General features: G+C 38.8%; 1 protein-coding gene across 2 annotated transcripts in view; it reads left to right on the plus strand.

Annotated features, from left to right (window-relative positions):
* SUGCT (succinyl-CoA:glutarate-CoA transferase) overlaps positions 1 to 17,861 on the plus strand; it is a 775,778-nt gene that overhangs the window by 13,280 nt on the left and 744,637 nt on the right. For both annotated transcript variants that reach the window (XM_040473014.1, XM_040473015.1), the window contains exons 2-3: positions 11,253 to 11,304; positions 11,957 to 12,030. In XM_040473014.1, the coding sequence (XP_040328948.1) occupies positions 11,253 to 11,304; positions 11,957 to 12,030 (126 nt within the window). The remainder of the gene's footprint in view (positions 1 to 11,252; positions 11,305 to 11,956; positions 12,031 to 17,861) is intronic.

Consider the following 17,861-nt stretch of genomic DNA (forward strand, 5'->3'; position numbering starts at 1 on the left):
ATTAACAACTGTTGCCCTTTCCAACTGTTTTTCCGCCCATAATCACCCTTTACTCCCATCCAACTTATTCTTGTCTTTCACGAACTGCCAAAATGTGGATGTAGATATCCTTCTTAAGTATAGAGTGTTGAGAGTCATATTTTTTTTCTGTACCTTAAAATAATTGTGTGTTTTTCTTTTCTTATTTTCTAATCTAGAATAAGTTATTTACTTTAGTAGGTGGTGTGACTGTGTAATACATATATGATAGTGATAATAATGACAAAAGTAAACTTTTAGTAAGCCTTTACTATATGCCAAGAAGTTTGCTGAGCACTTTACACACAACATTTCATGTAATATTGCAAACTCTATGATTTAGGTGTTTCCCATGAGGAAACTGAAGCTCAGAGACGTGAAGTTACCTTGAAGGTCATAAGGTAGCAAGTACTGGAGCAGGGAATTGAATCCAGTCAGTCTCCAAAGTTCATGCTCTTTACTATTGAAAGCTCATTTATTAATTTTGACTTCAGTGTGTTCCAGAAGTTCTTTCTGGGTGTCTTCTCAGACAATACAAAATTCTGTTGCCTGATATGAAATGAATTCAGTTTAAAAGTTTTTGTGGTTTATATATACAATGGAATACTACTTGGCAGTGAGAAAGAATGAAATCTTGCCATTTGCAACAATGTGGATGGAACTGAAAGGTATTATGCTGAATGAAGTAAGTCAGTCAGAGAAGGACAGATATCATATGTTTTCACTCATATGTGGAATTTGAGAAACTTAACAGAAAACCATGGGGGAAGGGAAAGGGAAAAAATTGTTTCAAACAGAGAGGGAGGCAAACCATAAGAGACTCTTAAATACAGAGGACAAACTGAGGGTTGATGGGGGTGGGGTGGGGGAGAGGGGAAATGGATGATGGGCATTGAGGAGGGCACTTGTTGGGATGAGCACAGGGTGTTGTATGTAAGCGATGAATCATGGGAATCTACCCCCAAAGCCATTGATATACTGTATGTTAGCTAACTTGACAATAAATTATATTAAAAAAAAAAAGTTTTTGCTTCATTGAAGTGCCTGGGTGGCTCAGTTGGTTAAGTGTCTGACTCTTGATTTTGGGTCAGGTCATGATCTCACATTTCAGGGGTTTGATCCCCATGTTGGGCTCTGCGCTGACAGTGCAAAGCCTTGCTTGGGATTCTCTGTCTCCCTCTCTGCCTTTCCCACACACACACACACACACACACACACACACACACACACACACTCTCTCTCTCTCTCTCTCTCTCTCTCTCTCTCAAATAAATAAAAATTAAAAATAAATAAAAGTTTTTGCTTCACTAAACAAAATTTACTAATTTTTATGGCTGTGAGATGGCATTGTAGTGAAATATAGACTTCTCTTAATAGATTTGTAACGAAACGAGATTTATGGGATGAAGAGATTCCTAAACATATCTTATGCATCATTTGCAATAAAACAGGGGCCCTAAAAAGTGATTTGAGAACAGAAGACCAGTATTTTTGGAGACATATATAACAAAGAGAATTACTTGTCCGTTCATTCCTAATGATGTCAAACTATCCTCTCATATTTGAGGTCTTTTTCTATGTTTTTATTCTTGAAAATGCTTTTCCAATGTTTTTGTTTATTCTGTATGTTTTTTCTTTTTCTTTTTTTTTTTTTTTGCTGATTAGAAACATAATCAAAATTAAGCAAAATTACAGAAAAATAGAACTTAGCTGGTAAAAGTTCTCCATAACTTCTTTTCCCAAGATTTAATCCCTGATAAAATTTCATGAATGCTTCTACAACTACCAACATATATTATTAATGCTATTATGTATATTTATAAAATAGGATAGTATTATGCATTTTATTCTATAACTTGATTTTATTTTTTAACTAGAAATATATCTTGGTTGTGGCATCTGGCTCAGTGACTGAGTGGCTCAATCGGTTAAGCATCCAATTCTTGATTTGACTCAGGTCATGATCTTACGGTTGGTGAGGTCAAGCCCTGCGTCAGGCTCTGTGCTGACAGTGCAAAACTTGCTTGGGATTCTCTCTCTCCCTCTCTTGTCTTTGCCCCTCCCCCACATCCTGCTCATGTGCACGTTCTCTCTCTCAAGATAAATTAACTTAAAAAAAAAAAAGAAATATATATATTGGTCCACTTTTCATGTTAGGATATGTAAGTCTGTTTCATTTTTTTTCTTTTTTTTTTAAATTAAAAAAAGTTTGTTTGTTTATTTATTTATTTATTTATTTATTTATCTATCTATTTAGATCACGAGTGGGGAAGGGGCAGAAAGAGAGGGAGAGTGAGAGAATCCCAAACAGGCTCTGTGCTGTGTGTGCAGAGTCTGGTGTGGGGCTTGAACTCATGAAATGTGAAATCATGACCTGATCTGAAATTAAGAGTCACACACCCAACCAACTGAGCCACTCAGGCTCCCTTTAAATTTTCTTTAATGTTTATTTATTTTTGAGAGAGAGAGAGAGACAGACAGACAGACCGTGTGTGAGTCGGGAAGGGGTAGAGAGAGAGGGAGACACACAATCTGAAGCAGGCTCCAGGCTCTGAGCTATCAGCACAGAGCCCAACACGGGGCTCGAACCCACAAACCATGAGATCATGACTTGACCTGAAGTCGGATGCTCAGCCGACTTGAGCCACCCAGGTGACTTAGACTTGGGGGCTATTTTAAATGGTGAAATCACCAACAAAAAAGCACAGAAACGTGAAAATGTGACACTAAGTACACCACACTAAGGACACTTGTTTACAGTATGAGACCTGAAACAAGAAGGCCTAACAAGGCAAAACAAGAAGAGTGTTGCTGGGAACATGTACATCAAGTGACTGAAATTTTTCTGCATTCTGTGCATGGCCTGGAATGACTGCAAAAGCACTGAAAATGTTGATTTTGGAGTTAGTGAGTAGTTGATCCTCAAATACAGAATCTGCGAATGATGACAATAGACTATAATTTCCCTTTGAAGCTGCTGCAGTGTGTGTAAATAATTAAATGGAAAGCCTCAGAGTGCAATATTTATCAAAACATTGCAGGGGGCAGTACAGCAAAATGATTCCTCAACTGTCGCTCATGAATTTAACATAACTTATAGTTTATTTTTTAATTTTTTGTTTTTAAAAAAAAATTTTTTTTAACGTTTATTTATTTTTGAGACAGAGAGAGACAGAGCATGAACGGGGGAGGGTCAGAGAGAGAGGGAGACACAGAATCCGAAACAGGCTCCAGGCTTTGAGCTGTCAGCACAGAGCCCGATGCGGGGCTCGAACTCACGGACCGCAAGATCATGACCTGAGCCGAAGTCGGACGCCCAACCGACTGAGTCACCCAGGCGCCCCTAGTTTTTAATTTTTAAAATCAATATTTTATATATACTTCACATCTATATGGTTAATTACGAAAAATAGTAACCTCTGATGCCTCTCTGCCCCTTTTTCCCAGAGACAACAAATGTCAATTCTTTTAGCTGTTTCTTTTAGCTTTTACCTTCAAATCTCTAAGTAATGTAATTATAGTGCTACTTCTTGCTTTTGTTTTTAGGAATAATCTGTAGTGAGAAAGACTAGCTCTCTTTCACCACTATGCCAACAACTACACATACACTTTCTATCTTATCAAATCATACATTTTGCTAGATCGGAATTCAAGTATTTGCATCATTATGATTATACAATTATTCTTCAGATTTGGATGACATTGCTGCTCTTGCACACCTTTTTGTTTTTCCTTGTGTTTAATATTTGTATGGCTTCTTTATTTACTTTCTCAATATATGTCCTTAATTCACCCCCAACTGAACCATGAGGATATTTCAGCTATTGTGTTAGTATTTTCTTTACTTTCATTCTGAAGATTCCTTTCAACTTTCTCCTTTAGATCCCTCATTTTCTGGATCCCTTATCTTCTTATTTCTTTAAAAAAAATTTTTTTTAACATTTATTCATTTTTGAGAGGCAGAGAGAGACAGCATGAGCAGGGAAGGGGCAGAGAAAGGGAGACACAGAATCCGAAGCAGGTCCAGGCTCTGAGCTGTCAGCACAGAGCCCGACGTGGGGCTCGAACTCAGGAACTGTGAGATAATGACCTGAGCCGAAGTGGGATGCTCAACCGACTGAGCCACCCAGGCGCCCCTCTTCTTATTTCTTTTTAAAAAGTGTTTATTTATTTATTTTGAGACGGAGAGCAAGAGAGAGTGCACTTGCTTGCGTCAGCGGGGGAGGGGCAGTGGGAGAGAGAGAATCCTAAGCGGGGCCCCACTCTTGTCAGCACAGAGCCCAACATGGGGCTCAAACTCACGATGCTGGGATCCTGACTGGAGCTAAAATCAAGAGTTGGTCACTCAACCGACTGAGCCATCCAGGTGCCCCTCTTTCTTGTTCTGTTTTTGGTGGACCATATCCTCTAGAAATAATTTTCCCAAGAAGGGATGGGAAGGTAAAATTTTTCTGATTAAAAAGTTTCTTTTTTCTACCCTCACACAAGACTCATGGCTTGACTGGGTTTAGAATTTAAAAGAGAAATACATATTCCTTTCAAAAATTTTAAGGTTTTTGTTCCATTTTTATGTCTTAGCTTCCAGTACTGTTGAGAAGTTCAATGAGATTCTGTTAGCCAGTCCTTTATGTATGCTTGTTTCCTCCCTAGAGATTTTTCAGATCTTCTTTTGGCAGAGACAAAAAATCTTAGTGTTCCAAATTCTTACACTGATGTGCCTCGGTGTATGTTTTTAATTTATTTATTTGTTTTTAAATTTCTAGCACTTTGTCACCTTTTAAAATTTTTATTGTGGTTGAGACACAATGTTACATTAGTTGCAGGTATATAATATTGTGATTTAACCACTTTAATATATGCTATATTCACCACAAGTGTAGCTACTATCTGTCACCGTACAGTGCTATTACAACACCATTTATCATTTTTCCTATCCTGTACCCTTTTTTTTTAAGTTTATGTATTTATTTTGAGAGAGAGAGAGATTGAAAGAGAGGGCACAGGAGTGGAGCAGAGAGAGAGAGGGGAGAGAGAGAATCCCAAGCAGGCTCTGCACTGACAGTGAGATCATGACCTGAGCTGAAATCAAGAGTTGGATTTTTAACTGACTGAGCCACTCAGGCACCCCTCCTATGCTGTACCTTTCATTCCCATGACTTATTCATTCTTGGTGTGTGTCTTTATTGTTATTAATTTAATTTGATTTAATTAATTTTTAAAAATTTGAGTATATTTGATACGTTACATTGGTTTCAGGTATACAGTATAGTGATTTGACAAATCTGTATGTTAATACTACCCTCACCACAAATGTAGCTATAATCTGTCACCATGCAATGCTATTACCATATTGTTAACTAGAGTCCTTATGCTTTGCCTGTTATCCCCATGACTTACTCATTCCATAACTGGAAGCCTGTATCTCTAACTCCCTGTCAACCATTTTGCCCATCCTCCTACCCCCTCTCCTCTCTGGCAACCATCAGTTTGTATTTATAGGTCTGATTCTGCTTTTTGTTTGTTTATTCATTTATTTTGTTTTTTAGATTTCATCTCTGAGTGAAATCATGTGATGTTTGTCTTTCTGTCTGACTTACTTCACTTAGCATAATACCCTCTAAGTTCATACGTGTTGTTGCAAATGGCAAGATCTCATCTTTTTTAAGGCTGAGTAATATTCCACTGTGTGTGTGTGTGTGTGTGTGTGTGTGTGTGTGTGTGTGTGTATCATATCTTCTTTATCCATTCATCTATTGATGAACACTTGGGCTGCTTTCATATATTGGCTATTGTAAATAATGCTGCAATAAACATAAGGGTGCATGTATCTTTTCAAAATGGGGTGTGTCTTTTTAAAGTCTAGGCAGGGCATGCAGAGCCCCCCTCCTTTTTTTTTTTTTTGAGATATAGAGGGGAGGGGCAGAGAGGGAGAGAGAGTATCTCGAGCAGGCTCCATGCTCAGCACGGAGCCCTATGAGGGATCTGATCTCATGACCCTGAGATCAAGACCCTGAGATCACGACCTGAGCTGAAACCAAGAGTTGGAAGCTTAACCGACTACAGCACCCAGGTGCTGCAAGGGCCCTTTCAGTCTGGAAAATCATATCCTTCAATTCTGTGATCTTGATCTGAATTATTTGTTAATGTTCTCTCTTCTGTTTTTGCTGTTCACTCTTTGAGAAACCTGTATTATTGGAATTCCTAGGCTGATTCTTTTTTTCCCCCTCTCCTCCATTTTTCACTTTTATCATTTCTTTTTGTTCTACTGTCTGAGTGATTTTATTTTTTCTTTTTTTTAATTTTCTTAATGTTTATTTATTTTTGAAAGACAGAGTGTGAGTGGGGGAGGGGCAGAGAGAGACAGGGAGACACAGAATCTGAAGCAGGCTCCAGGCTCCAAGCCATCAGCATAGAGCCTGACACGGGGCTTGAACCCACAAGCTGTGAGATCGTCACCTGAGTCAAAGTTGGACACTTAGCCAACTGAGCCACCCAGGCGCCCCTGGGTAATTTTCTTATCTTTATCTTTCTGCCTTTCTCTTACATTTTCATTCTTCTGTCATTTTTTAAAGTTCCAAGATCATATTTTCATTCTCTAAATACTTTTTACAAGTGTTCTTTTCTGTTTTATAGGTGCAAGTTCTTCATTTTTCTGATAATATTGATAATTTTTTATGGACATAAAACTTGCATACAGTAAAATTCTTTTTGGTGTGTAGTCCTGTGAATTTGGGCAAACATATAGAGTCATGTAACCATCACCATAATTACGATATAGAACACTTCCCTCGCCTCTGAAAACTTGCAGTCATTCTCTCTTCATTCCCAGCCTCTCCCAACTCTTACCTGTTTTCTATCTCTATCCTTTGTCTTTTCAAGAATGTCATATTGATGGAATTGTAATGTAGTTTACCTGTCTTATATCTGTTTGCTCTGAGTTTCTTTTTCATGTTTGCCTTGGTCTCTTTCTTTCCTGATATAGGTTTTCCCTATATCTTGCTGATTTTTTGACTGTTCTTTTATACAATAGGGGATGGACATTTAAAAAGCTGATTAGAGGGGTGCCTGGGTGGCTCACTTGGTTAGTGTCTGACTTTCACTCGGGTCATGATCTCGCAGTTTGTGAGTTCAAGCCCTGTGTCTGACTCTGTGCTGACAGCTCAGAGCCTGGAGCCTGCTTCAGATTCTGTGTCTCCCTCTCTCTCTGCCCCTCTCCCTTTCATGCTCTATCTCTCTCAAAAATAAATAAACATTAGAAAAAAAAAAATAAAAAGCTGATTAGAAACTGTATGCATGGGTCGAGCTTTGTCATGGGCTGAATTTGTCCCCCTCAATTTATACCTTGAAGTCCTAATCCCCCACATCTCAGACTGTTTTTGGAAATAGTTCCCTTAAAGAGATACTTACATTAAAATGAGGCTATTTGGGTGGGTCTTTACTGGTTGGTGTCTTTATAAGAAGAGGTTAGAACATAGAGATGTCAGGGATGTAGTGCAAAGAGGGATGACCCTGTGAAGAGGCAGCAAGAAGGTGGCCATCTGCAAATGAAGGAGAGAGGTTTCAGGAGAAACTAAACTTGCTGATACCTTGATCTTGGACTTCTAGTCTCTAGAACTATGAAAAAATAATTCCTATTGTTGAAGGCACTCAGGCTATGGTATTTTGTTATGGCAGCTCCAGAACACTACAATAAGGTTTCTTGATTGACAAGTTTCAATGTCGGGTGATATGATATGGCTGGACTTTTATGTGTCAATGACTACTATCAGTATTTTTAGTTATTTTCTCTTGGATTGATAAAATTCTTTTCCAAAGAGGAATTTTCAAGTAAAGCTATTTGACATGGCAGCTAGAGAAGAAAGGGATTTGGAGACTTATGGAGTAGAGAAGATTTGCAATAGCTGTTTTGGGAAGAGGTGGGTTGAGCAATAGGTTGTTGGGTAACAATGAATTTGAAGTTAGGCAACTTGATTTTATAGGGGACAAAACTCAATAGCCTCTCTTCATCAGCTTGATGTTTATGTTGCAGTGTAAGTGACAAGGATGGTAAGGGTGCTTGAAGCCATGTTGTGTAGGCTCCTTAAGGAACTGAATTAAACATGGGCACAAGTTTCAAGTAGATGTTTATTTATTTTTAAAACATGTATTTATTTACTTATTTGTGGGGGAGGGAGCATGAGTGGGGGAGGGGGAGAGAGGGGGAATCCCATGCAGGTTCTGCACATTCAGCACAGAGCCCAACTTGGGGCTTGATCTCACAAACCTCAAGATCATGACTGGAGCCCAAATCAAGAGTCTGATGCTCAACTGACTGAGCTACCCAGATGCCCCACAAGCAGATGTTTACTAGAAGAGGTATGATAATGGCCAATAAACATGAAAATGTGCTCAATGTCACTTGTCATCACAGCAATACAAATTGAAACCACTATGAGTGTATTACCCAGTGTCCAAGATGGCTGCAATGATTCTTACCTCCTCATACACCCTTGTGTATGGAGTACTCCCTAATACTGCACCAGAGTTGGCCTATGTGACTAAGAGCATATGGTAGCTGTGATAATATGTCACATATGAGATTAGGTTATAAACACTGCAGCATCCATCTTGGCACCAAGAAACCCCACCTGTAATATTGCTGCAATGGGACTGTAGTTTTTTCACTGTGTTCCATTATGGCAATCTATTAACGCATTGTGGCAAAATGAGGATTTTTTTTCCTCCTCATCTTTCTGTCCTTTCTTTCCCTCCACAAACATTTTTTAAATGGTATTTTTAAAGTTTACTTATTTTGAGAGGGAGGGAGGGGCAGAGTGAGGGGAAGAGAGAGAGAGACTCCCAAGCAGGCTCCGTGGTGTCAGCGCAGAGCCCAACACAGGGCTTGAACCCACGAACTGCGAGACCATGACTTGAGCCAAAATCAAGAGTTGGAGGCTTAACCGACTGGACCATCCAGGTGCCCCTTTAATGTTTCTTTTTTAAATGTTTATTTTTGAGAGAGAGAGGGGCAGAGAGAGAGGGGGACAGAGGATCCAAAGTGGGCTCTGAGCTGACAGCAGAGAGCTTGATGCAGGGCTCAAACTCACGAACTGTGAGATCATGACCTGAGCTGAAGTCTGATGCTTAACTGACTGAACCACCCAAGAGCTCCAGCAATTTCTTATTTTAAAAGAATGAATGGGCTGATTTCAAGGAGCAAGTGCCCACTATATGGAATTTCAATGTTCCTTACCAGAACATTGAGGTAATGTCCTCTTAGCTGAGGACACTCCTAGCTAAGAATTGTTGTGTCTCTTGTGATCCTTCTCAAGACTATAATGATATGTGTGTAAATGTGTGGTGTATGTGTAAATCTGTAACTCTTATTCTTAATCCACTGGTGATGGAGATGCATTAAGATTTTTTAAAAAATGTATTGACGCGAGGAACTCCCAATCATTGCTGGTGGGAATGCAAAACGGTACAGCTACTTTGGAAGGTGGGGTGGAAAACGAAACATACTCTTAACACACTTTTCAGTAATCAGCACTTCTTGAGAATTACCCAAATGAATTGAAAACTTAATGTCCACACAAAAACCTGCACACAATGTTTTAGCAGCTTTCTTTGTAACCACCAAACCTGGGAAGCAACCAAGGTGCCCTTGGTTCATTTAGTAGGTGAATGGATAAATAAACTCGTCTATCAAGGTAATGGAATATCATTCAGCACTGAAAAGAAATGATCTGTCAAGCCACAGAGGAAACTTAAATGAATATTATTGCGTGAAAGAAACCAATCTGAAAAGGCTACTACTGTATGATTCCAACCATATGACATTCTGGAAAAGGCAAACTGTGGATACAGTAAAAAGATTGGATTACAGGAGTTTGAGGTGGGGAGGAAGGGATGAATAGGCAGAGCAGAGAGGATTTTTAGGGCAGTGAAAGTATTCTGTGTATTATAATGTTTGATACACGCCATTATGCATTTGTCTAAACCCATAAAATGTACGAGAGCAAGAGTGAACTCTAAAGTATGCAATAGTGATGTGTCAGGGTAACTTTGTCAGTTGTGAAAAATGTGTCACTCTGGTGAGGGATGTTCAAAATGGGCGATGTTGGGCACATGTGGGGAAAAGAAGTACGTGAGAATTCTTTGTAATTTCTGCTCAGTTTTGCTGTGAATCTAAAAACTTCTCTAAAAAAGTCTATTTAAAAAATGTATTGAACCAGGGGCGCCTGGGTGGCGCAGTCGGTTAAGCGTCCGACTTCAGCCAGGTCACGATCTCGGGGTCCGTGGGTTTGAGCCCCGCGTCGGGCTCTGGGCTGATGGCTCAGAGCCTGGAGCCTGTTTCCGATTCTGTGTCTCTCTCTCTCTCTCGGCCCCTCCCCCGTTCATGCTCTGTCTCTCTCTGTCCCAAAAATAAATAATAAAAAAAAAACGTTGAAAAAAAATAAATAAAAAATGTATTGAACCAGTAGTTCACCATTTTCCCCCATAAATTCAGCTTGATCTCAGTCATCATGATCTAAACTTTGTAAGCCATTTGGCTAGAATTTGACTTTGTGATTTAGTATTGATGTTAAATATTTTTAGTGAATTAATGATACAATTATTGACCTATCTGCTAATTTTTATAGCTGGTGGGTGAAGAGAAAAAGGAAATACACATTTTTTATATGTATATGTTTTCTGTAAATAAATTATTTAATAAACTTTAAAAATTCATATTTTCTCCCTGTCTGAAATGTAGAATAAATATGTGGAGGTCTTTGTTGTTCTTTTTTAGTTGTTAGTAATTTTTTGTTGTTCACTTTTTATTTATTTTTTATGACTTTATTTTTTTTATAGCTGTTTCAGGTTTACAGCAAAATTGAGAGGAAGGTACAGAGATTTCCCATATACCCCTGGCCTACACACACCTCCATTATCCATATCCCTCCACCAGAGTATAATTTGTTACAAACTGTATTAACACAGTGCCATAAAAATCCTTATTTTTCATTAGACAAATTATCTTAGGTGTAACTGTGGACATTATTAAGTATTAGAGGTTGTAATTTTTACAGATTGACTTAACTGGATCAGGTCAAAAGTTTCTGTGTTACATATAAAGCAGAAATATAGTAAAGGAAAAAAATATAGTTTTGGTAGTAATAGAGATTACTTAAAACAGAATATTAACAATTTTGCACTTTTCCTTCTGAAAATTCGTCATCAGTGCTCTTAAAATATTTTCTGTGTTTTGCCAGATACTGACAATATGAAGCCACTGGAGGGTGTAAAAATTCTGGATCTAACAAGGTTTGTTTTGGTTTATCTATGTTTTGGTGATTGAATTTTCCCTTCTTTCAAAAAAACATTCATTCATTTTTGGGTTTTAATGCTTACTATTAAAATTTTAGAAAAGAAAATTAAAAAAATGGTATAATTTTATCATTCTAAGAGATAATTAGTATAATATTTGCATTTTTTTCAATCTGCATATTTATATATTATTTTTAAAGACAAAAATTAGAACCATACTGAAATTACAGTTTTTACCCACATTTAAAAGATAATGTTATATTCTGAGTATTTTTCCATGTCATTAAAAATTCAACAAAAATGTAAGATGATATTTTATTATATGGTTGTCACATAATTACTCATCCCCCAAGATTTCACTATTTTGAATTAGGCTTCCTTCCTGATGTACAATTCCTTGTTCATCAATCTTTGCCTCAGGAAATCTTAGGATTTCTTCCTCAGGATAGAATGCTGAAAGTGGAATTACTGCATCAGTATACTTTTTAAAGCTTTTAATACATAAGGTCAAATTGCAATTCTGAACAGTTTTAACAATTTTAAATCTTGCTAGCATTATATGAGCTTGTCTGTGTTAATGGATTATTAAGAAAAGAATTAATATAAACATCTTCAAGGTGGTGATTACTTGTCATTGTTAATATTGTAGAGTACTGGCGGGACCTTTTGCTACTATGAATTTAGGAGATCTTGGAGCAGAAGTTATAAAAGTGGAAAGACCAGGTAAAGCTATTACTCCCTTTAAAACATAGAAACAGACTAATACAGTTTTTTTAAAGATTTTATTTATTATTATTATTTTTAAAAGTTTATTCTTTTTTGATAGAGAGAAGGAGAGAGAGAGAGAGAGAGAGAGAGAGAGAGAGAGAGAGAGAGACAGAGAGACAGAGAGAGAGAGAGAGAGAGAGAGACAGAGCTTGAGCAGGGGAGGGGCAGAGAGGGAGAAACAGTCTGTAGCAGGCTCCTGGCTTTGAGCTGTCAGCACAGAGCCATGAGATCATGACCTGAGCGGAAGTCGGATGCATAACTAAATGAGCCACCGAGGTGCCCTTAGGATTTTATTTTTAAGTAACCTCTATATCTAGCATGGGGCTTGTACTCACGACCCTGAGATCAAGCCTCTCATGCTCTTTTGACTGAGCAAGCCAGGCGCTGCAAACTAATGTTTTTTGTTGTTGTTGTTTTTTGTTTTTAAGTGTATTTATTTATTTTGAGAGAGCTCAAGCAGGGGAGGGGCAGAGAGAGAGATAGAGAGAGAGATAATCCCAAGCCGGCTCTGTGCTGTCAGAATGGAGCCCAACTCGGGAGCTGGATGCTTAACCAACTGAGCCACCCAAGCACTCTAATAACAGTTTTTAACTGGTTTTTGAAATATCCATGTACCTATATGTGGAATGAGGAGAGAATTGACTGAAATGTTTGTTTTTTTTCCTCCATTCCTTACTTTCCTCTGAACCTATACTAATGATTTCCTTTCACTTTTTTAAAGTGTTTTTTAAATTTTATTTTTGAAAGAGAGAGAGAGCGTGCGAGCTTGTGCCCATGTGCACATGACCAGGGGGTGGGGGTGGGGAGAAGGGCAGAGAGAGGGAGACAGGGGCCGAACCAGGCTCCGCACTATCAGCACAGAGCCTGAAATGGGGCTGGAACCCACGAACTGCGAGATCATGTCATGAGCCGAAGACAGGCTCCCCTCTTTTTACTTTTTATAAGTGCCAAGGGCTAAGGCTTAAGTTGGGTCCTTCACACACACCTGAAAGCCTCTGGTAGAAACTGAGATGCAGCTCGTAGTAACAGATGCTAACACTTGTCAGAGTACCATATACAGTTCTAAGCGCTTTGCCTATATTAATTTATTTAATCTCTACAACAGCCTTATGGGTTGCTGTTATTATTCCTCGATTATAAATGAAAAGACAGGGGTCCTGGGTAGCTCAGTTGGTTGAGTGACTCTTGGTTTTGGCTCAGGTCATGATCTCATAGTTCGTGGGATGGAGCACTGAGTCAGGCTCTGTGCTGACAGCATGGAGTCTGTTTGGGATTCTTTCTCTCTCTCTCTCTCTCTGCCCATCTCTGGTGCCTGCTCTCTCTCTTTCTCTTTCTCTCAAAATAAATTTTAAAAAAGTTAAAAAAAATAAATGAAAAGACAGAGACAAAGGGAGATAAAGCAGTTTGTCCAAAGTCACACAGGTAATAAGGAATATCCAGGCGCTCAGGTCTGGTCCTGGCCCTCCCTAGCCCCATACAAACCTTACTGTTGAGACTGAATTTAGAGTCGACCCTGCCACATTCCCTCGCTGTGGGATGAAGGGAACGCGAGGAGGAGGGAGGGTAAAAGGGTCTTCCCTTTTAGCACACACAAGAAGGAGAGAGGGAAAGGAATCCAAGTCCTTCCAAAAGGAACCCAGATACTCCAATCCAAGTCATTCTTTTCTCTTTCTAGTAAAAGAAACATTTTCTCATTATATGATTTTCAAGATTTTGACCAAGAAACACCGAACCTGAGATCAATTCTTTGTATTTGCTTTTCATCTGACATCTTTCCTATTTTTTCTTTCCCCTTTGTCCACCAGATAAACCTATTCTGTGTACATAATTCTCACTTTTATTTGGTGCTTTCTCAGTATTTTGGTGTTGAGCTCATGCTGGTATTGAAAGTGTCATGTTGCATGCTCTTTCTCTCCTGCAAGCACTTGAAGGGCACAGTCCGTATTCTCCATATCCTCTACATCATCCTATTGTTTTGGAAGGTTTTAAAAGTTAGCATTATTATTTGTTCTTCAAGATCGGATCCATATGGATCTGGAACAGAATTACTAAATCAGTGAAAATGGTCTACCCTTGAATAGTGTGAGTATATCTGTAAGACCATAAGAGTCGAGTTTATTACATCACCTTATTAATTTCCCATAAGTGATTAAATGCCATAAAATAGAATACTTGGTGTGGAAGATTCATCTTCCTGATAAATAGATTTCTTAGGAGGCTGAAGCAAATTAGCAGAAGATTCTCTGATCAGCATGGGGAATATTACATATTATTCTGTTGTATAATTGGACCCTGTGTTTATCAGGCTCCAGGTGGTAGCTCCTGCTTTCAGGGATAATGCTTCAATTATCTAGATAGTGTTGTTCACCACTTTTGGTCATTGCTGGCTACATGCTGGCTACATGTTTACTTTCTAGCTGAATATCTGTTTTTTCTTTTCCACATTTCATAAAACTTTAATTTCCACACTGTTATGCAATTTCAACATGACAGCACTTTGTAATTTTAGCTGTTAGGTCTTCTAATCCTAGGTAGAGCATCTGATCTTCTCTCTCTTGCTATTTCAGTTGATCACTGGTCTACATATTTGTATTTATATTAATTTTAGAGATCATTATCCCCTGTTTACATGGGCCTTATTTCTCCTTTGTACTTTTTCGGTTTTTCAGTGGGGGGCACCTTCCTTGTGTAGGCATTCCACAGTCCTACACTTGGTAGCAAGCTTTGCTGCTAGCAGGTAGGTGTTCATTGCTTTTTGCCTGACTGATTACTCTCTTTCCCTTAACCCTTCTGCCCAATGCATTTTATTGTTCATATTGTGTATTTAACAGTTTTGGGTTTTTGAGGTAGTTGTTCAACCCAGATCTGAAGTGAAGTGGCTTGGCAGAGTTCTCAAAGTTCAGTAGAGAACTAGCCTTTTCTCATGTCTGCTTCTCCTGTTCTTTAATTACATAGAATTGGTTACAGTTTTGGGACTTGGGACTTGGACTATTCTTATTTTTATAATCAAAGAGCAAATAAATTTTCTTCTCCTTCTTTCTGTAGAGTTACCTTAGTCTGTAACCTAGCTGAGTGAAGTGGACAGTGTAGGGCAGCAGATGATGTGACTGGGGTTCCTGGATTATCCGCTGTAGGCAGGGATATGAAGGCAGGGGTGTTGATCTTTTGGTCACTGCTGTGTCTGCTCTGCATAGAGCAGTGTCTGTGACACAGTTGGTACCCAATAAATACTTGCTGAGTGTCTTGAATGTGTTGAAATATCATTTAAGAAAGGCAGTCTGAAATTTTATATGAGATCTCCAGATTTTGAAATCATGGCAGCTAGTTAAAAACTTTAAATTATGTGTGGGTCAAATAAGACATCTCTCAAACTGCCAGTTTTCCCAGTTTGTAACCTTTAGCCCTTATATCCTGTCATGTGCCATCAGTGCTGATTCTTTTTTTTTTTTTTAAATGTTTACTTATTTTTGAGAGAGAGAGCGTGAAAGCAGGGGAGGGGCAGAGAGAAGGGGAGACACAGAATCCAGAGTAGGCTCCCAACCGTGAGATCATGACCTGAGCCGAAGTCGGATGCTTAACCAACTAAGCCACCTGGTGCGCCCATCAGCACTGATTCTTTAGAGAGGCCATTGATCCTCTCCAAAGCCCTGGATACTTCCCAAAGACAGATGGGGCAGGAAAGCCCTGTAGGCCTTCAATTTAGATTCCTGACAATATCTCCACCTGAGATGAATGTAAACATTTAAAATTATTTAATTTTAGCCTTATGTTGGCATTGCTTTATTAAAAAAAATTAATATATTGGGAGCCTTAAAAAAATGGAAGTGGCTGGATTTTCTCTTGACTCTGTGAGGTCCTGTCTGATCCTGAAGGTCCAGATTCACACATACCTTTTCCATGAAGCCTCTAATTGGTTTATTACTAGAAGATTGCCTTTCTGGGATCTTGTAGTTTTATTAAATAAATATGCTATTCATTTACTTATTTTGCCTTTTTTGATTTTTTATAACACATTTTTTTTTTTTTTTAAGTAGGCTCCACACCAAGTGTGGAGCCCAACGTGGGGCTTGAACTCAGGACCCTGAGATCAGATCAAGAGTTGAACTCAGGACCCTGAGCTAAGATCAAGAGTTGGACACTTAAATGACTTACCCACCCAGGTGCCCATATAACACAAATTTTTTTCCCAATTGTATTGAGAAATAATTAGCACACATCACTGTGTAAGTATAAGGCACAGAACATGATGGTTTAATTTATATACTTAGTTATTGCGTTCTTACCACAATACGTTCAGCTTACATCCCTCTTCTCTTGTAGACATGATAAGAAAAGAAAAAAGGAAAAAATTTTCTTCTTGTGATGAGAGCTATTAGGATTTACTCTCTCAATTTTTTTTTTTTTTTAGTATTTATTTTTTGGGAGAATGCAAGCAGGGGAGAGGCAAAGAGAGGGGGACAGAGGATCTGAAGCAGGCTCTGCACTGATAGGCTGACAGCAGTGAGCCCGATGTGGGGCTCGAACTCACGAACCTTGAGATCATGACCTGAGCCAAGGTCGGACACTCAACTGACTGAGCCACCCAGATGCCCCTAGGATTTACTCTCTTAAAAATTTCCTGTATATCATACAGCAGTGTTAACTATAGTCATGATGCTGTACGTTATATCCCTCATACTTACTTGACCTTATGCCTGGCAGTTTGTACCTTTTGACCACCTTCCTCCAATCTCCCCTGCCCCCACCCTCTACCTCTGGTAACCACAGGTCAGATCTCTTATTTTATGAATTTGTTTTTTTTTTTTTAATTTTTTTTAATGTTTATTTATTTTTGAGACAGAGAGAGACAGAGCATGAATGGGGGAGGGTCAGAGAGAGAGGGAGACACAGAATCCGAAGCAGGCTCCAGGCTCTGAGCTGTCAGCACAGAGCCTGACATGGGGCTCAAACTCACGGACCGTGAGATCATGACCTGAGCCGAAGTCGGATGCTTAATCGACTGAGCCACCCAGGCGCCCCTGAATTTGGTTTTTTATTTTCTAAAACTCCACATATAAATGAGATCATACAATATTTGTCTTTATCTGAGTTATCTCATTTAGCATGATGCTTTCTTTTTTTTTTTTTTTTTTAATTTTTTTTTTCAACGTTTATTTATTTTGGGGACAGAGAGAGACAGAGCATGAACGGGGGAGGGGCAGAGAGAGAGGGAGACACAGAATCGGAAACAGGCTCCAGGCTCTGAGCCATGAGCCCAGAGCCCGACGCGGGGCTTGAACTCCCGGACCGCGAGATCGTGACCTGGCTGAAGTCGGACGCTTAACCGACTGCGCCACCCAGGCGCCCCAGCATGATGCTTTCAAGTCCATCCATGTTGTCCCAAATGGAGGATTTCCTCATTTTTTTATGGCTTAATAATATTCCATTGTGTGTATGTGTGTGTGTGTATGTGTGTGTGTGTATACATACAGTTGTGTATATACTCCCTCTCTCTCTCTCTCTCTATATATATATACATATATATATACATATGTGTGTGTATATATATGTGTGTGTATATATATATATATATATTTTGCAACTTTATCCATGCATCCATCAATGGACACAGGTGTTTTCATGTCTTGGCTATTGTGAATAATGCTGCTTTGAACATAGGATGCATATCTTTTTGAGTTAGTGTTTTTGTTTCCTTTGGATATATTCCAGGAAGTGGAATTGCTGGATCATATTGTAGTTCTATTTTTAATTTTTTGAGGATATTTCATACTGTTTTCCATAGTGGC

The sequence above is a fragment of the Herpailurus yagouaroundi genome, unplaced genomic scaffold, assembly GCF_014898765.1.
Source record: "Herpailurus yagouaroundi ecotype Mexico unplaced genomic scaffold, PumYag 100, whole genome shotgun sequence".
NCBI lineage: Eukaryota > Metazoa > Chordata > Mammalia > Carnivora > Felidae > Herpailurus > Herpailurus yagouaroundi.